At 46.2% G+C, this 20721-nt stretch overlaps 3 protein-coding genes across 15 annotated transcripts in view; 1 reads left to right on the top strand and 2 right to left on the bottom strand.

Moving 5' to 3' along the window:
* Positions 1–2759, top strand: part of sytl5 (synaptotagmin-like 5) — a 33503-nt gene extending 30744 nt beyond the window's left edge. For all 6 annotated transcript variants that reach the window (XM_023800979.2, XM_023800972.2, XM_023800977.2 and 3 more), the window contains one exon: positions 116–2759. In XM_023800979.2, coding sequence (XP_023656747.1) covers positions 116–258 — 143 coding nt within the window. In that variant the 3' untranslated portion in view covers positions 259–2759. The remainder of the gene's footprint in view (positions 1–115) is intronic.
* Positions 2760–3018: 259 nt separating this feature from the next.
* srpx (sushi-repeat containing protein X-linked) lies at positions 3019–19449 on the bottom strand. Of its 7 annotated transcripts, none has more exons than XM_072698966.1 (10): positions 19360–19418; positions 13600–13656; positions 11830–12021; positions 11411–11587; positions 8462–8588; positions 8224–8345; positions 6508–6687; positions 5393–5526; positions 4192–4313; positions 3019–3750 (listed from the first exon to the last, which is right to left on the bottom strand). In XM_072698966.1, the coding sequence occupies exons 1-10, from the start codon at positions 19391–19393 to the stop codon at positions 3567–3569; spliced, it is 1329 nt and encodes a 442-aa protein (XP_072555067.1). In that variant the 5' UTR covers positions 19394–19418; the 3' UTR covers positions 3019–3566. The 7 variants fall into 7 exon arrangements, with proteins under 7 accessions (XP_072555067.1, XP_023656749.2, XP_023656750.2 ...); XM_023800981.2 differs by lacking the exon at positions 19360–19418 and adding an exon at positions 18254–18365; XM_023800982.2 differs by lacking the exon at positions 19360–19418 and adding an exon at positions 18131–18351.
* LOC111838133 (X-linked retinitis pigmentosa GTPase regulator) overlaps positions 18835–20721 on the bottom strand; it is an 18377-nt gene continuing 16490 nt past the window's right edge. For both annotated transcript variants that reach the window (XM_023800770.2, XM_023800771.2), the window contains exon 17: positions 18835–20550. In XM_023800770.2, the coding sequence (XP_023656538.2) occupies positions 20302–20550 (249 nt within the window). In that variant the 3' untranslated portion in view covers positions 18835–20301. The remainder of the gene's footprint in view (positions 20551–20721) is intronic.

The following is a 20721-nucleotide window of genomic DNA, read 5'->3' as shown; positions in this document are numbered from 1 at the left end:
CAGTTGTTGTAGACAGTTTACATGCCCGAGTTACATTAATTACAAGAGTAAAATCCTGCAGAGCAGCTTAAAGGAACCAAGCAGAATGAACACTAACTTGGGGCTCCTTTCTCAGGTCTGAGCTATGGCAAGGAGGTAGACTGGATGGACTCCTACGGGGAGGAGCAGCGGCTATGGCAACGCATGATTGACAACTCGGAGGTCCCACAGGAGTGTACTCTGATGCTGAGGTCCAACATGGGCAAGCACAAGGACTGAGAGACTACATAGGACCTCCTGTCTCAATCAAAGCCAACGGCTACCCAGGACAGCCCCAAGCTCCACAGCTGCAGCTTGGGTGTGTTGTGGGATGTCAGTCAAGCGACGCTGGGCCCTCATCCCGTCTACAGCAATGTCAGGCAATAGAAGACTGTGCTGTCGCATGGGTAGCTTTGGGAAAACATGACCGAGGATGTCAGCACTGATTCCACTGCAAAAGGACGATGCATACTGGAATCCGATGTGCGACTGAGAAACGTACCAAACTGAACACATAGAGCAGAATGAATAATTTACCTTTGGTATCAGAACAATGGACAAAAACGTCCACAATGGCCCATTTGATGGAGCCCTAGCTATAGGCACCATACGCAGTTACCAAGGGCCCCCGAATGACCTGCGTTGCCGAGGAAGTGAAAAGATCATGATTTTCTAGGTGGGGGGGCCTCCCAAGTACAGCTTTGCCTAGGGCCCCTGAATAGATAGGGCCCACCCTGGTTCTAACAGAAAAGCAATATGCACACCATATATACAGTGAAGATTTAAAGCCCCATGTATATGGGGCTGTGTATGGGGTTTACACTATTCTTAAAAGTATATATCTTTTTTGGACATATAATAGAAAGGAAAAACTTAATTAAAAAGACATACTTTATTGATCCCAGGGGTAGACAGATTCAAACTGGCAGCCTGAACTATCGAAGGCACATTTGAAATGATGCTTTGACACAGATCCTAACTGGATGACGGGGTAGACAGACGGCTGGATGTGCATTTTTGGGCAAGTTTAGGTATTTTGATTGTTTTATTGAGGCCATGTTTCTTACAAAATTTGAGTTAAAAATGTTGAGTTAAAAAACATGTCATTACATCAGAACAACAAGATAGTTTGCAAAAATATACTATAACCTTGAGCTACAGGTTGATATTAACCTACATTTGCATTTGTTTTGCTGCCGCTGCCGCCGTCCGCAGGGGACGTATGTCACCGTTGTAGTGAAAATGCAATACAAGTCCATGCAGCCAAGAGCAGGCACTGACCATAACTCACTAGTGAGCTGTGTGCATTTCACACAACTAAAACAAAATCATTGTACCTAGCTATTTAGCTAAGTATGTGGCAAAAATAGTTCAGCAAGATAGATAATGCATATCTATCTAGGTTTAGATGTCAGTCTAGATCATAGCTATTTCAGTTCAAGCACAGAGCTAGGGCACAGTTTTTAGTATAGATCTATAGTATAGATTTTAGTATAGCTAGATTTTAGTATAGATAGTATAGATCGTAGCTATCTAGCAGGCTTTGAGTAAACATATTTTTACACATTTAGAATAAACACCACAATGGCAATACAAGACGATATGGGGGCGGATAGTGAGGCATCTCCATTTGGGGAGGCAAAAACGGTGAAGTCGGTGCGCTTTCGATGGACGCTTTAAGACAGCCATGGTGCTGGCGTAAAATGGGCCAAACGTTACCGAGCGGCGACTGGATTTGCGGCTTCTGCCTTTTCTAATGGATTTATCTGTTTTATTCCTCACTTAGTTACTAATTCTTTTCTCCATGGTAACAGTATTATCTTGAATCAGCTTTATGTAGAGTAGCGCCGGGGTAACTGTGTGAACCTAATTAATCACAAGGGAGCCCAGTGTTCAGCAGAAATTAGCAATTATTACTAATATACGAAATACACATTTCTTACACATGAAGTTAATTTATATTTTTATAATGGAATCAAAACTTGTCATATGTTAAACACGTATGTGATGTAAATCTGTGAAATTCTTTAAGGTGAGAACAGCTGTTTTTGAAGAGATGGATTTTGATGGTGGAGCTTTGTGGGAGGGTGGGGTTACAGTTGGGGGGTCGTTTTATCTAGACGGGAGTTAACCCAGGCAGGATACACAAACAATACAGACAGATCAGACTACCTTCTGATGTACAGGGAGCTGTTAATTTCAGTTGCAATTGTAAACTTTTCATCTAAAATCAGGCCTGCCATCTGTGGTTTCTTGGGGGGGCGATCCACCAGCTCGTTAAAAATGTGCCCCCTCCACCTTATAAACCGACCCAGTTATCAGTTTCACAGAATCGTATCTGAACAAGCCCTGGTGATATTCTGGATTTCTTCAGACATCACAGAAAGTGCTGGAACAAAAGTTTAAGGACCACCCCCCGCGAAAAGCATCAGGATTTTGTGTTTTACGGTGTTCTATGTATTTTCATTACCTAAAATTATATATATATATTGTCTGTATTATTTAATCTCATGTGGCTGTCACGTCCTTTGTGTTCTGCTGTTTTTCCTGAGTAATAAGTGCAATACTTTGGTCAGTTTCCTGAAAACAGCCACTCTCATTAGGACACGTACCCGCTGTGTCTGTGAAACAAAATGAGTCTCGCATAAATTGAAATTCATCCACAGTCATTTGCCTTTTGTCCTTAATGTGTCGTTAGACTATTTTGCCAAAATAAAAATATTCTGCCATCTGCGACTGCACCCTGTCTGTACCTGTGGTGGATTAGTTCTCGTGGTGCGAGTTCGCGTACACAGAAAGGCACCCAGACACAGGGGTACACACACTTACACACTGCAGTCATTGTGAGGAATACCCTGGCAAAGCACAGCGCAGTGAAACACGAGTTGAGTTGTTTTTCTCTTATGTGTCTGTTAACTGTACACAGCAGACCTGGTCAGTGCACATTTTAATGCCTGCTCTTTCAGTCCAGCTGCTGTTCTTACAGCATGACGCCACAGACACTGAGCAGAGATACTTTATTTCTTGATGTCACAGAAACACCTCTGCACCAGTAGAAGCCACAGCCGCAAATCCAACAGCAAAAATTCGTAATATCTAAGATCTGTGATGTTTAATTTTGTAAAAACATAAATATTAATTACATGGATGACTTTAGCATGGAATTTCAGAGAACTGTAATAGGTAAAAACCGTATTCCATCTTAATAAAAACCCCAAATGAATACGAGGCATACAAAACAATTCCAAAAGTCATGCATACTGAGTACCCAGAATGCCTTTGGTGCGAATGTTAATGGCCATGCGACATGGTGGGGACAAGGATGAGGGTAGGCAAATAGCAGTGACTCTGCTAGGTCCCGTGGTAAAGAACACTGCAAGCTGCAAGTTTACACCACACCTCCAAGCTGGTCCTCTAAATCTGTGGTCGCTTCATTGCTGGTCTCTGTTATTGGGGAGGAGGGCAGGACATAGGCTTCCTGACCACACCCCCACAGTGGTCCAGCCAATCGGAGAGGAGCAGAGGCGGGAGAAACATGGCCAGGAGGGTTAGGATTGGCAGCTCTGGCCAGCTTGCTGCTGCAGCAGCATCTCGTCCTTGCGCAGCGGGAAGGTGTCGATGGTGGTGAACAGCTCAGCGGCCGTGATGGGAAAGGTGTAGCGCATCTTGTCCACGCCCTGTTTGTCCAGCAGCACCATGTTGTAGCTGCTCTGGGAGATTTGCAGCAGCAGCCTGGGGTGGCAGAGGTGTGCACACTGTTACAGCGAGCGTGTCTCCGCAAAAGCAGATGGCACACGGCTAGATTAAAGTGGGACTGGAACAAAGTAACAGGTGTCTTAAGGTGAGCTGCTGTTTTACCTTTGAGAGCAGTAGATTGTATGAACTGACTCAGTAAAACATCCACCTATAGTAATTAATAGAAACTATGGCTTTTGATAGAAAAAATATCAGCAAATGTTAAATTATTGCTAAATTATAGTAGCTTTATATCTCAGAACCCTTTCTTACCCGTAACTTAGAAACAGAAACCCTCCCCACAGTAACTGAAATGCGTCAACAAAACACCTGTTCTTTACATATCAGTAAACTTAAGAACAGAAATGACAAAATGATTAAAGGCCACGTTGCTGTATAATTTTATTCTGTTTTTGTGTCCCGGCATGCATTGGGTACCTGAGCTGTAGGGCCAGAGCGGGAGGGATGATTCTGTGTCGGATGCGGCCGATCTGTGCCGAGTATGTGCCCACCAGCTCTATCACTGTGATGTGCCGGAGGTCCAGGCCGCACTGGGAATGCTGGAAGACAGCAAGAGCGTAAGCAAACGAACAGAGTGATGTACAGAGAGAGACGTGTGCATAGAGACACAAGCAGAGAGATATGCGCAGAGAGATGCACAGAGACGTGCGCATAGAGACACACACAGAGAGATATGCGCAGAGAGATGCACAGAGACGTGCGCATAGAGACACACACAGAGAGATATGCGCAGAGAGATGCACAGAGACGTGCGCATAGAGACGCACGCAGAGAGATATGCGCAGAGAGATGCACAGAGACGTGTGCATAGAGACACACACAGAGAGATATGCGCAGAGAGATGCACAGAGACGTGCGCATAGAGATGCACAGAGAGACACACACAGAGAGATGCACAGAGAGACGTGCACAGAGAGACACGTGCACACACAGGCACTCTGCTTTGGATCTCGCCCCCCCCCAACCCTTAAAGGCCCTACAGTTAATGGCCTTTAACAGCCCCATTAACCCCAATCTTCTTTCCCAACATAACTTAACAGAATGCTCAGAATCAATGCGTCTTTTGAAATTTCATAATGATAACGATTGCAAGGGGGAAGAGTTTGATCTAGGGGCAAAATTCAGTCCATCTGGATGATTCACACTGTCAGTACTATCCTCGTTGTTATGACAGATGTTACTGTTGGTGCGCTTTGACGACGCCATTTTAAAAACTGTTTATTTTAAAAAACAGACCCACCAAATAGAAATACTGGTTTCGCAGCTCTTCCTGTTTCACAGGAAACCATTAAAACTGCAAACAGGCGACCGTCCAGATGGGTGGCTGGTGCTGTGTGCGTGCTGAGGACAGCAGGCTTTCAGGGAATGTCAAGGAGGCCACGTTTCAAAACATGCTGCATTTTGGCAAATCAGCAGTCGCCCCCAGAGAGAAAAACAACGTGCACAGTATGGGGGCTTAAAATGTCACACTTTACATATGAAAAAGGACATTCAAAGTGTTCATTATAGTCGGAAACAATACATCTGTAAAGTTTAAATAAAAAGTCTAGAAAAACACATTGTTGTGAGGTAACCCCCCTCCCCAAACTGATCCAGAGTCAGCTGTCCACCCACCCACCTGCAGATTGTCCATCTGGAAGCGGTAGTAGTGGTTGGCGGCGGTGGGGGCAGACACGATGAGCACCCTCCTCTTCTCGTAGAACTGGTCGAGCAGCGCTGCCGCGGAGCGGACACCCACGTTGATGTTCATGGCTGGTGGGGGGGGGGAGGGGGGGTCACAGTCACACAAACTCACACAGACGCCTGGCTCCAAAGACAATGCCGCTTCCCAAATGGTCCGACATCCACACCTAAGGGTTCTATGGATAAACTTTCTTTAAGACTAATTAGGCTAATTATATATGGCTCAGCGGACTCAGGCTCTGTGCCTGTGATCGGAAGGTCGCTGGTTTCAGCTGGTTCTGCGCCTCCTCCAGGCTGGGCTTGGGATAGGCAATGAGAAAATTTCCCCACAGGGATGAATAAATTCTATTCAATTAATGATCCCCACCGTAGTGTGACTAATTAAAGTTATTTTGCCATCTAAATGTAGCATACTGCCATAATCCTTGCCAAAAGCTATAACGCTTCACTCTCGGCCTGAGCAAGATATCCAACCAGGCCGAGTTAATCTTCCCAGATGTGCCCACTGTCCCTCTCTATCGATCCCTGGAACGTTCCGGTCAATAAAACCTGCTCCCATCCCCTACAACCCATTCTCACTTCTGGGGAACTTCTCACAATAAGATGCTGTCTTGGCAACAGCACTCTGATGGTGACCCCATTACAACCCCCCCCCCGCCCCCCGCCCACCCGAGCACCTTGCGTTTGCCGGATGTCAGCCAGACCACTCCAAGTTGTAATGAGGTCTTACAGGCCACATGAGACACACACCTCACTCGCTCTCAAAGCCTCCTCAATCGATGGACCTCCACTGAACAGACCCCACACATTCCACCAAGCTGCTTAGCTGACCTCGAAGAAAAGGTTCTGGACCTGGTCTCCATCCATGCTGTCACCCCCCAATTTCTCCCCATGATTCTCTTTCGGCCTATCATTCCCCCCTCCTCATCGCCTCGTAGGTGTGAAGAACAAGACATACCTCCTATGCTAACAGAAGATGTGAAATATGTAAAGTAGGAGGATCTGGGATGCAGGGGGTGGGGCAGAGGGAGAGGGGGCGTGGCCACGCACGTAAGCACGTCGTCTCGGCGCCGGCCCACGTCAGGCCGGACTGGCACACGCGGGCGCTGCTCCCCTGCAGCTCGAACCCGCCCATGCAGGAGAACATGCAGGTGGCACCATAGTTGTCCGTGTCGCTGTCACACTTCATGTAGCCGTTCTCGGGCGGAGTCAGCGGGCCACAGCGCCGCACTGTGGGGCACAGGGGACACGCACCACTGAGGGTACAAATCCCAGCGGGGATCTGGCTGTTGTACCCTTAAGGAGATATATATTTAGCAAATATACATTGCCTGAATTATTCAAATGGGAAAACAAGTAAACAGAATGTGAGACTCAAATCGTCATGTTACCTTTGATAAACGTATTTACCAGCATTGAGTTATTACAATAACTCATTAGCTTCTTGCTTTGTTAGAAGCTGTTCTGTAGCTCCTGCTCCAAAACTGCTTACACTTTACAGTACATGGGCGTTCATGGGAGATCAGCTTAGCCACACATATACTGTACCTAGGTCACATCTTCGATGGCACGTATCTTTAGAATAAGTCACTTTGGACAAACGTGTCTAGTAAATTTGTGAAATATAGTAGGAAAGTATAGTAACAAAATACTAACCAACTCATCACAAAATATGCTGATGCTGTTGTAGCAGATTGCAGACTGAAGCAGAGAGTCATACATAATTCAGCATGACGAGCCACCAGCAGCCCAGCAGTAAGGGCGACAGTGTCAGGATGTTTAAGGAAAGTCCTGAGGCCCACGGCTCCCGAAAGCCACCCACACCTAACGGGCAAGGCCTTGGGCACGACGCCATCATCACCACAGGCACGGCACAGCGCCACTCGGGTTCAGGCGGGCACCGTTACTACAGACACCGTGATTCTGCCCCTTCCTGTGACCCAGCGTATGTCAAAAATAAAAAACCCTGTAATGAAACACCCCCCCTTCAGAAACAGGAGCAGGACACATCATGCATCACAGCTTTTCATTGGGTGCTTCGATACGACACGCAATCGACTGGGGACGACGGGGAGGAGGAGCGGACATGTTTCAAACAATAGCTGTGATTTATTTTAACGCTGATAAAAAATGTGCCTGACAAAAGGGTGGACTCCCCGTTTGCTTCACGGCCCTGAGCTGACAACATGAAAACAGCTCTTCCCAAACCCCCCCCCCCACCCACCACCCTGCCCCCCGCCATCCCCCCATTGTGTCAGCGAGAATAAAACAACCCAGTTCCATTCTGTCCATTTCATCAATCAATTCCCAGCGACTTCTAGAAGCCCAGTGATGCTGTGATTTGTGTCCCTCTGAGGCCTTGACTATATTGTACAAACCCTACATTTATTACCTTCCCTGCACCTGTCTCACTTGCTTTGCAGCTACAGAATGTATTTTTTTTACGCCCTTCCATCTCCCAAGCCGTCCATCATCCAGAACACGTGGCTTCGGAGACCCTGCAGCCTCAATTACGTAACGTCAGACGTGAGCTAATCCACCTCTTACATAAAGTCTGGAAAAACGGCTCCACATTTACCTTCCCTACAGTCGTGAGGGTCGGCAGGCAGTCGCAGAAGCAGTGAAGCCCCAAAGTCGCAGAAGCAGTGAAGCCCCAAAGTCGCAGAAGCAGTGAAGCCCCAAAGTCGCAGAAGCAGTGAAGCCCCAAAGTCGCAGAAGCAGTGAAGCCCCAAAGGATGTGCAGAAATGTGTACAGGTGTCACTGACCTCGAACCCGCACTGAGAATTTGCACGAGGCCTTGTTCCCCGCACGGTCGTACACCGTATACGACATCTTGTGGTCCCCTTCGGTGAGGCGGGTGCCAGGTGGATTTCCTTTAAGAATCACGCTGGGGGGGGCGGGGGGGTAGGGGGGGACAGAAGAGGACCTGTCAGGCCGAGGCACTACAGGGACACGCTGACTCTGTGGATGTCACGAGCGGCGGCGCAGCAGGGACAGACTGACTCCGTCAGGATGCCATCGGCTGTGTCCTTCCCCTCCGGCGTGTCCCACGTCACCCGCACCGTCAGCTTCCCCGGATCTGCCGTCTTGTCCCTGATGCTGGGACACTTGATCTTGGGAGGTTCGATGTCTAGGGGACAGTGGGGGGAGGGGGGTTAGATCCAGCTGACCAATAGCAGGGAAGACAGGAAAAGAATCCAGAACCTGCACTGTGGTTCCAAGAACACTGTACTGTGGTTCCAAGAACACCGTACTGTGGTTCCATGCGGATACATGCGTTCTGCTAAAATCTGCTAATTACACTGGGAACCAGGTGCACTGGGCAGGTTAACCAGCTTACTTTAAATACAGGTCACCATTCCAGCATTCCTGTACAACTCAGAATAAGATGGCAATTTATAAATATTAATAATAATAACAGGAATAACATGTCTTCCTAAATCCAGACAATAACACAATAAAAAAAATCCATGCTGGCAGTGCAGGCAGAGAATATACCAGAGATTGTCATTTACTGGAGGGTGTCATTAAACATAGTCACTTAGACACAATGACAACACATTAGGGAGAAGGTGATGCTTTTGGTTATCTGCTGTTCTTTCACGTTAGCCGTTAATATTGCACGATGAACCGCAAATTAGTGCGGGTGATAAACAAAAAGAAATGCGATTCTTGAAAGTGTAGTAAATTCACTCGTAGCATAGATCCCGCGCAGAGCACACTGGAACAGTCATGCTGCAGAGCACAGTGGAACAGTCATGTTGCAGAGCACAGTGGAACAGTCATGTTGCAGAGCACAGTGGAACAGTCATGTTGCAGAGCACAGTGGAACAGTCATGTTGCAGAGCACAGTGGAACAGTCATGTTGCAGAGCACACTGGAACAGTCATGTTGCAGAGCTCACTGGAACAGTCATGTTGCAGAGCACAGTGGAACAGTCATGTTGCAGAGCACACTGGAACAGTCATGTTGCAGAGCACACTGGAACAGTCATGTTGCAGAGAAACTGCAGGAAAATGAAGTACAAAGGGAAAGTACACCTCCTTCTGAGTATAGGTGTGAAATATGTCATTTTCACCAATAGCTATGGCTCACCCTGCTGCCCCAGTGAAACCTGATGTCTCTCATAGGAGTATGGAGAACATGATGAACGATAAGAACTCGCCAAATCTGCCAGCATGGTCAACTGAGGATGTGGCCAACCTAGGGGTGTGGTCAGTTGAGGTGTGTGGTCAAGTGAGGGGCGTGGCCAGCTGAAGGTGTGACAAACTGTAGGGTGTGGCCAGTCGAGGGGCGTGGCCAGCTGAAGGTGTGACAAACTGAAGGGTGTGGCCGACTGAGGGCATGGCTAGGAACACTTGCATGCTTGTGACCTGGAAAGGCAGGTCGGTGAAGGCTCCACATCTCCCAGGTGCAGTTCCATGATGAGGTAAACGGACAGACTTTCCTTTTCGGCACCAAGAAAGGAGGAGGTTGTTGTGCACTGACTTATGTAGTCAAAAATCTCACCCTCTGTGAAAACATACAAATGGATCCACGGGACACGGCTATTCCTGGAAGAAGATTTATTTGGAGCCCTTCACAGTGAGACTTCTGCCCTCTAACTAAACAAGCCAACATCCCTGAGAGCAGGACAACACCCAGTGCCCTGTAACACAGCACGCACTCTTCATGCTTCATAAGATGGGTAACAGGCAGCCACAGCAGTCTGTCCACCTCATTCAAAATGGCCAAACCCTCTCGATGTCTCACAGAGGGATTTTTTTAGTTAGTGCCCAGTTTTTTACACTTTGGAACAGACTCCAGGAACATGAACCAAAATGGACAAGTTTGGTTCATTCAGGCTCCAGTACAAGAAGACTCCTGAGGGCTAAGCTGTGAATCTCATACCTCCCAGCGTGTGACTCAGCGGCCGGAAAATGCCAGGAAATAACTCCAGCCAGATTCACCGGTCATGTTTTTTCCCTTCGCTGAAAAACTTTGGGTGCAAATTAACTTTGGTTGGCACTTCTGATAACAGACAGCTTATGATTACGGAGGCATTTCACATCTGGCCTGACAGTCGGGCAAACTTAATCTCGCATTAAGTCCCGAAAAATGTAAATACGCCAGTCTAACCCAAAGGTGCGACCGTGCCCAGTCATTAGGCCTCAGAGACGTGCAATTTGCATGTCTTGCACGAGCTTGGTCAGGCGAACCAAAGTCAATTACTGCCTCCCCTAAACGCTAATTAAAACATTCCGTGCTGCAATCGCTCCTGCCTTGCAGGCAGTTCATTATCTTGTTAGAGCGGTTCAGGAGGACAATCGACCCATCCGTGTGGCGTTCAGCACATCGCTCCATGCTGGGGGAGTGCATAAGGGCCTTGGGGGCGGCTGGGGGTTTAATGTATAGCAAGGTTGCGTAGCTTTTGTTTTTCCTAAAAACCTAATGCCAACTGAAAATTGGTCTCCTTGAACAAAAACTGCTACATTTCTGGAGTTGATAGAACTGTCTGAAGATGTGACCTGCAGGACATTCAGGTAAAGGAGTTGGTTTCAACACTGGTAGGGACCAAACCAGCACCAAATGCATCCCCCCCCCCCCAGACACACATGGTACTCCCATAGTACATGTCCCTACCATCCATGCCCTTACATCCAGGTTTGTGTTCTCTCGTACCCGTTTTACATAATCTTCCAATGCCGAAGACCAGATACAATACTCAAGGACAGAAGTACAGAGGACAGTAAAAATCCCTAGATGTTGTTCTTGCTCCTCCCCAAAAATCAGCATCAGTTGGACCCTCACCAAACAAGACCATTCCCATCATTCATTGTGCCCCAAGTTCGCTCTCTGGAGGCAAGTTAGCAAGACTGGTCTTGCCAAGAGCACAATCTTTGCGTTTTTGGTATTAAGAAACACACCAGCACTGAGTGTCCATCCCCTCATGATCCACCTGAAGACTCTCACCCACGCAGGTGCTCTGTCCTCCGCTCCAGGTCTTGCTGCTCAGGCAGGTGACGAAACGTTCCCCCTTCAGCGTGTAACCCGGAGAGCAGAAGAACTCACACCTGGAGTTAAAGTAGGAGCCGTCGGAACACTTGTATCCTCCATTGGCCGGCATGTCCAGCTTTGGGCACCGAATCTCTGCAGGCTCAACAAAACAGGTCATGAGTGCCCCCTGCTGGCTTTACAGTTACAGTGTCACATGTCTGTGTTCTGTATACTAATAACACATCAGCTATGTTCCACCACTATACCCCTTTGACTCGTTATGGACATGGATTGTTTTGATTAGGCCTGTGCAATTAATCCACCACAACGATTCCTTTAGTTAAAACGTGATTCTAATGTCTACCACTAGGGGCAGTGCAGGAGCGGGGCCTCACCTCGGCAAGCATAGCTGCCAGACCAGCGCTTGCTGGCCATGCAGAGCACCTCGCTGGAGCCGTGCATCTCATAGCCCTTCTTGCAGCGGATGGTGCAGCGGGCACCCATCACGTTCAGGTAGTGCTCCCCCCGTGGGGAGCGACAGCTGACATACCCGTGCTTCACCTTTATGGGAGCGCACCATGGGGTTCCTGCCAAAGGAGGTGCTTGTGATTATGTGATTATGTGTAACCTCCCCCCTGGAAAACTGGCGTCTCATTGGTTACTCATTATTTACGAGCTGATAGGCAGCGAGTCTCATCCGCGAGCCGTGCCTGGTGTAGCAGATATGGGGACCACCACCTCTTCGTTCGATTCCAAAAAACCCGAAACCAAGAAAACTCAGACCCTTCTGCACTTTAAGATCTTATCATTGATTAAACGTTACAGGCAACTGACAGGAAACACAAAGGTGATCACGTGTGCCGGTAAACACTGAGCAGGGATGCTCTGGTCTTTACTTACCGTGGTTCTACGCCAGAGCCCCGTTTTGGAGCTCAGTGCATCGCGAAGGACAATGGAGACACTTTAACAAAAGTTGTACCAATGCCACTAACTAAGTAATTTGTGCCGTCCTCTGGCGATACTTAAAATTTCAGGTTGATTTGTTGAGTGAAAAGAGCTCTGTTTAGGAAAAGCACAGGCACTCTTAAAAAGCATAAATGCGCAGAGCATATAGGGTAATTACATCCTGTTTCCTACCCCATCCACTATGCGAACAAAGCAGGGATTCTCTTACGTTGAACAGCTCTGTCCAAACTCCTGTTATGCTCCACTTTCCAAAAACCTCTGTGCTTTTTCTCCATTCTGCAGTTCCAAGTTTCCGATCAATGTACAACAGAATAAATCCAGGCCATACATATATATACATATATATATATATACATATATATATATATATATATACACATATATACATATATACATATATATATATATATATATATATATATATATATATATATATATATATATATATATATATATACACACACACATACATATATATATATATATACACACACACACACACACACACACACACACACACACACACACACACATATATATATACACATACATAACATGTGTGTGTGTATATATATATACATACATACACACACGTCATATTATATATATATATATAAAATCTACATAAAAATTCCAGCAGCCTCAAGTCAAAGACATGTGCCGTGTTCTTCAAAAAGCTTTAAGTATTAGGTATTTAAGTATTAATTAGATATGGGTGGCTGCTTTTTGGCAAGTGCTCTAACATTTCATGTGTTATCCACTAATGTGTTTGGAAAAGACAGAGAAAATGTGTGCAAATCCTCTTTAAAAGGCTTGTAAAATCAGGCAGTGAAATGGAGCCATAAACATAGACTGCCACCTGCTGGGGGATAATGTGACTATTCCCAAAAACGGCCCGTAATGCATCAAACTTTCATTAAATTGTAGTCACGCAAATATTATTTGTGGGGCGTGCTGAACATGGAAAACATGAAAGTCTCTACCTCACTGGTCTGCCTCTGCGGTTATCTAATTTAAGATGTAACAATTAATTATGGTAAACAAGCAGCTAATTTAATGGGATTAATTAATTCCACCCGCTCCTTTGTGCTCCAAGCGTATGCGTGTGTCTTTCTCCTCATGCAGCAGGCCAACAGCACAGACAGCGCCCATGGTCGAGCAGCATGTGTGAGCAGTTAGCAGTTAGTGAAAGCGTTCACCTTTGTATCTACGTGCGTAAGAATCCTCGTCGTCTCCATAGGACCAGTACCCCGATCCTAAAAGAAGACAATAAGAGACATCGGGGAAGGGGGAGAGACTGAGGAACTGCTGACATGAAAAGGGAAGTGCGGGGGGGCAATTCCATTCATGCCAGTCAGGGGAACATGCAGTGGGAAGCACGTCGCCCCCCCCCATTCCTGGGAGTCTTGGGGGGTTGACACATTTCGGTGTGCCTGTTCGGAAAAATACCACCTCCCTCTGGAGATGTGTATTTTTTTGTGCACTCTGGTCGTGGCACAACACCAAAGCAGGAGACACCGGCTTCACAGCCGCAGTTCACTATTTACTTACTGTGATCCATGGAGAATGGTGCTAAAGACCAAAATGACCTGAAAGGACATCTACAGGATCTAACACTAGGTCTATATTTGCATAAGACGTCCCGTACAGCCAATACTTTGACATAACAATCTCATCATTGTCATGTCACAGATCTTGTATTGCCTTATTAACTTGCACAGATCTTTCAGCCAATGAGCAATCCAGAAGGGATTGACCCGGACCAATCAGAGTCCGGCATGGAATCTCCATGTCTGTTGGTCCTTCCCACTTAATGGCATGGTTCTTACTTTGCACATTAAACTCAGCAGTTTGTACGCAGCTGGTTACTATAAATTAACAAAGCTGAAAGATTCATTGAGGCTTGTGGACTAGGAGTGACAGGAAATCATTGTAAAGCATTTACAAATGTTTGCATGCATTAATACTACAGACCACATTGAAACATTGTTCAGTAGGCTTGCCCCGCGCAAATTCAATTGCCACAAAATGGTTTTAACAGCAGGGGCATTAAATCTAGATGTTCCGAGTGGCTTAACTTCTGTACAGAGTCTTGTGTAAATCTGTAAAACTACTGCTGAGATGAAACCAAAGCCAAGCTGGCCGTGAAAGATGTAATCTAATGACTAGCAATTATAATTACACTCTGTTCTATATTTATAGTTTTTTTTACAGGACAACAGAGTCCACACAAAGCCAGCTGCCAAGAGGGACAAGAGGTAGAATGAGTCCCGCTGTAGCATCCTTGGCATGATGCTTAACCTTAGTCATTCTGGTAAAATACCCAGCATGACACTGTTTGATGTTTATGTCTGTGTGGACAGAAATGCCACCTAAGTGACCTGCTTTGGAAGTACAGCGGGGACAGATCAAAGTACCACATTATCATTTAAGAAGATGAACTCTCAGACCATGTTAGCATTTAATGTCGGGCAAGTGGTCACGGGCAAGTGGTCAACCGGCAACGAGGCGGGAAAACAGAAACACCCACTGAGGAGTGAAACAAAGAGACACTGTCCACTCTGGACGGTCTGAGAGACAATGTGACACTGTCCACTCTGGACACTCTAAGGGGTCCATCAGATGTGAATTTAAAAAAGTGAAAAAGTTCATTTAAAGATGCTACAGTTTATGGGACCGAGTGCAGGAAGAATAAACCCCGTTTGGGACTTGCTGAGAATGTGCTTTACCTAACCAGGCTGTTGTTACTGGCAGATATCAAAGCATGAAATTTGCTGTTGTATCTAAAGCATGAATATCACTGACTTAGGACAAGGCTTTATTGTTCACTTCAAGCATTTTGAAAACATAATTTCTCTAGGCACTATTTGCTTGGAATAAAACACCTTCAGAAGGGACACTGGAGGAAAAGCTGCTGCAGATACGTCGTCCTGAGCTGCCGAATGCTCGTATCTCACATGGCGGCGAAACCTCAAGGCGGAACCTTTCATTACGGACTCAAGTTATCTCTCATTTTTGAAGCACGTAAAACTTAATTTATATGCCTTGAAGTTGTACAGAGCTCTTGGCCTGGGAGCGCTGCATGGCTGCCAACGCTGGGGCTTGACCCCTCTGCCCCCAACATGAGACTCCCTGCACCAGGCGTGAGGCTGGAGATTTTGGGCCCATGAAAGTGTATCCTATTGGGCCCATACCCCAGACCAATCCCATTATGTTACAAATTTTTGGAATCGTCCTAACAATCCCCCCCTCACAGCGAATCTAACCTGCACTTCCTTTCCCCTAACCCCCCACTGCCTGCAGGCCTGTCACCGCCAGCGATTTGTCAGGCAAACGCTAACAGTCCAGCTCTGGTCTCAGCGGCGTGACTTTCTAACATCACTCGAACCTCGGCCTCCTCTGGGCCACAGGGACGCTTGTGCACCAGACGTCCCGAGCTGCTGGGCCACTGGTCTGCCCAATCCAAGCTCACCAGCTTCCCATCTGACTGCCGCGTGCCCTCAAACCATTCACATGCCCGGGAAAAGCACCCGTCTGGTGTTCCGATACCATCCGAAGCAAGCTGGTATACCACACCATGAACTGAGCCAATCACAGCCACAGAAAGGGCAGTAATGATTACACACCAAGCACTGAGCCAATCACAGCCACAGAAAGGGCAGTAATGATTACACACCAAGCACTGAGCCAATCACAGCCACAGAAAGGGCAGTAATGATTACACACCAAGCACTGAGCCAATCACAGCCACAGAAAGGGCAGTAATGATTACACACCAAGCACTGAGCCAATCACAGCCACAGAAAGGGCAGTAATGATTACACACCATGGGCCAGAAACAAAAGGGCAAGACACACACACACACACACGCACGCACACAAAAGTTGTGCAATAAAATGGCTCAGATTCACCTTTATCAGCCGTCGTGCTGCGGTCCATGGGTCTCCTCTGACTTCCACATGTCAATTCAAACCATATCACTTACATCTAAGGCCAACTAAGATGACATAATTTATCTGAATAAGCATCTTGCCTGATTCCAAGCTGGGGAAGATTTAAATAAACCAAATGAAACCCAGAATCGGGCCTCATTTTTCATTGTTTCACAATGAATGGGACACCCTGAAGTCATGGATAAGGTGACATGAGGATTTTGCCAGTCTGTTTGGCAGGACTATTACAGCCGCCCCCCCCCCCAACCTCCTTCCCATTGGGAACAAAGTGAACCCTGTGCCAATTCCAGGGGAAGGAGACATACCCAGAACAGCCTGCATGAGGGAGGCCAGGAGAATTTCCATTAAGTTTTGAGGCCAGTTCCTCTTCACTGTACTGTGTACGACTAGCGTACTGCCGATACAGCACAGCACAGAAGGGTAACCAAATATTTACCTTTAAGTACAGAAAATGAAATCCTTGTATATGTAGCCTACATCTGTACTGTTTTCATCCGCAACAAGAGGAAATATAAGCTTTTTGTATTTCAGACACAGAAATTAATAACAAAAAGAAAAACAGCGCTGGAATATTAAAAAAAAGCCAAGCAAATAATTTCGCGCAATTTATGTTTCAAACGGTTTATTTGCCGGATTTCGCTCCGGGGTGCTCAGGGTGAGCCCACAGAGATTCCATCCAGGCACGTAAATCCAGCAATGAAGACTGGTTTGCCTCTGTCAAGTATCACTGAGAATTTATATCGCAGAAAGGAGGCGACCGATTATTAATAAACCGCTTTCGCCCAAAACGCGCGCCTCTTTGGATAGGCCTATATATATTAATCTAAACTGATGTCCGTTTATATATCTGAAACGCATTTATTTGACATGCAGTCGTTCATAGACCTCGCTGTGAAGCCTGATCGGTGAGTAGATCCCTCCAAACTGACCCAAAGTTAGAGTCACAAGCCAGGCAGGACATACCTGACTGATACCGGACAGACACCACCCTATCTGACACCGGGCCAGACCTCCGTGACAGACTGACGAGATGCAAAGCAGGACTGATTCCCTCCGCTCTGCTTGGTTTCACTGCCCTTTGCATTACAGCATCTCTGCCCTTTCGGGAAAACTATGCAAGGGCCCTTAATGGAGGCCCTTTATCTGTCGGTGACCATGTTTAACGTAAGACAGTAACATTAGCACTCATTCTGAGTTTCTTCCCAGTCTTCGGAAAAAAGCTCAATCTGCGCCTCTTCCATTTCACTCTTTTTACTTTCAATACCTTATGCAAACAGACTGGCCTGCGGTCTCAATGCACACCTTGTATTATACAAGACTCGTATAAGTATAAGCAGCAATACTGCTGGATTTAGGAAATTACAGACTGCGAAAACGTTGTCCTGCTGTAGTGCGGTTTAGAGCGCGTGAGACGTGCGGCGCTAAGGCACGGGCTGTAATCGCTGTACACGTGTTGATTTGTTAGCCGGATATTTCCTGCAGAACAGCATCGTCCTGAATACCCGACTCTGATGAGCCGGAATATACCACGTAAACAGAAAAGCTCCGTTCCCGCAGGCGATACCACATTTTACTGGGAGAAAACATCACAGGATTAAAACTAAACTAACTAAAGCGATTACGTACAGCTATCAGTGCTCAGAGTATTAATAGAGAATTCGTAAATAAAAAGGGAAAAAACTTTTATTAGCGTATTACTTATTTTCAAGACCTGGGTTAAGTTACGCATGCTGCCGCACTGAGCGCAACATTCCACAAATAAATCGCCCGCATTTACCTTCATATCCCAGGATGAAAGAAAGGTGAACACCAACTAAAAAAACAGCTACAGCTCTGCAATCCATATCCACATATGCAACCCCCTTTCACATCTACGAGCAGAAACCCTCCAGCGCAAAACCTTTGCTTGGGTCCGCCTTCCCACGCAGGAAACAGGAGGATATTCTCCAGTTACAACGCTGGTCAAACTTGAACATCATCCACGGGTTTCAGTATATGCCTACCACGTCTTCTGCTTTTAATTCCCCCACCCCCAAAAGAAAAAAACTTAAAGACGTACCTTTCCCCACGAGCGTTCACCTTCAGTCCTCACAAAAGGGAGTTTTCAGGTAGAAAACACTAACTTTTTAATATCCATATTAGGCTGCCAGAGCTGCGTCCACTTAAGTTCATTTAAAATATTTCTGCAATAACTGGGGACACCTTGGAAGGAGTTGAAGTATTTTTATATTTAAGGAAACAGAACAATGTTCCTTCTACCTCATGTTGAGTTCATTAATTCCTGAATGTCAGCTCCATACCTACCTTGTCTGGGTCATTCTCCATTTCTGATGTGTGCAAGTCTGTTCTTGTTGGCCTAGAAGCCTTCATTGTATTTACAACACCACAAACACACATACAAATAACTCCACCATGGGCCGGATTCTCCGCTGCAACTAGGTTAAAATAAACTTTAAAAGAAAAAATGTCATCAGTCAAACTCTGTGTTTGTGTAGTTTACTTTTACGCCATGCAAATCTAAGAGTATCCAAATGAATGACAGTCATCAGATATCAAAACATTCGAACAGATTCAAATATCAAAAACAGGTTCACAGACGCAGGAATTCAGCACAGCTTCACACCGCTCACAGTAACATGTAAAAAACTGAGACCAGGTCAGTCACAAACACAGACAGAACGTGCTACGGACCCATGTAAAGTGCACCAGTGCATTGAGATCGTTGTGTCATAACAAACACGTCTGCACTCTTACAAGACAAACTGACAGATAGAAAATATCAAATTGGACCTACATATATGAACAATACAGAATTCTATAACAGAAAATAAAAAAGTAATAAAGGCACAAAAGTTATTTTAGTAAAAAAGTGGGGGGGAAAATCACCAAAGTTCACAATGGCAATAGACAGGAGTTCATCTGATCTATAAATAAAAACATGGAGAGGCCAGTGGCTGAAAGAAGGACTCGGGTTTGAGCCAATGGCTTAGCGGAGGCTGGACTCACGTTCACATTGAGAGCGATCGGAGCTCATGTGCATTTCAGGGACTCACACGGCGTGGATAATCAGTGCCGCTTTGCGCTCTGACACAGTAGCCCCGGTCGTGTGCCATCGTGCCTCTGAGAGGTCCCTTCAGCACTGCTTACTTTGAAGAGGGCTCACTCCTTAACAGAAGTCGCTGTGTCCCTGACCAAATCACAAGGGTGTATTTATTTTTGGTCGGGCACATTCACGGACAGCCCTGCTGACACACACTGGAGGTGGACATTCAATAATATGGCTTTAAGTGCCAGTGTGAACCATTCCTTTATGTTTACAGTACTTCTGGCTGTTTGAGGATGATGTTTTAGGCTGCCAGGTAGTTCAGTTTTCCCATTTATGTTCTTATATGAATTATCTCTTCTTGTGCAGTGCTGTACAATGTGAGAAAAGTGAGTAGTAAATATAATGAATATATAAAATATACTTTTAGTGCTTATCCAGTGCGGAGCCTAACTGGAATTGGAGCCTGTACCAAGAAGCACAGAGCACGAGGCAGGGGACGCCCCGAACTGCACACTGGCAAAAACTCCAGGAATCAAACTCACAATGCTGGAAGTGAGACTTCCGAGTGTTACACTCTGAGTCACTGTGTGTAATATACAAAATTTGCTACATATCAGCATATATATCTCTGAATAATAACCTTCATCATTATTCTGATAAAAATAACCCCCAATAACAGCATGTAGTTGTAACATTACCAGTAAATTCCCACTTATGGCTCAGTTTCTGCATTCAGTCATGGATGCGAGATTGGCGAGCATCCCGATTAACACCGAACAGTAACTGTATTCGAACAAATGCAGAGAATCCAGTGAAGTGTTAGTGGTATTCATTTTGTGTGTGTTTTTCTTCCACACACTGAAAAGGCACCTGGAATGAGACACAAGCGCCGCCTGCAGGAGTTACACCAAAGTGCAAGTGGCTGAGCGAGAGGCCCTGCTGTTGGGTTCCCGTGCTCTCTGCTGCCCCCTAGCCTCCGGCTGCGAACTGCCATCCACACTCTCCCCTGGGTTGCTGTCTTTCACTTTGCTTGTGTCACTCGCAGACCCCCCCGCTGATGGAGGATCCTCTGCCTCACCCTTTGGTGTGGCCTCGCCCTTCCCATTCGGCCGTTCGCTCTCTGTCGTTGATGGACGTTTGAACAGCGATATCTGCGGAAGCACACAGAGAGAAGTGCAATTTTCACCATCTGCTCTATTGCTACTAAACATCTGCGTTGAAATTATCTCAACTGTGTAACGCACAAACAGAACTAGCATTGTACATCCTGGTACAGAAAACACTACGTCTGCAGTTTACTCGATATCAATCTTGTTATTAAG

This window comes from Paramormyrops kingsleyae, chromosome 1 (genome assembly GCF_048594095.1).
Source record: "Paramormyrops kingsleyae isolate MSU_618 chromosome 1, PKINGS_0.4, whole genome shotgun sequence".
NCBI lineage: Eukaryota > Metazoa > Chordata > Actinopteri > Osteoglossiformes > Mormyridae > Paramormyrops > Paramormyrops kingsleyae.
Note: the sequence above shows the minus strand (reverse complement) of the source record. Positions and strands in the feature narration are given on the sequence as shown.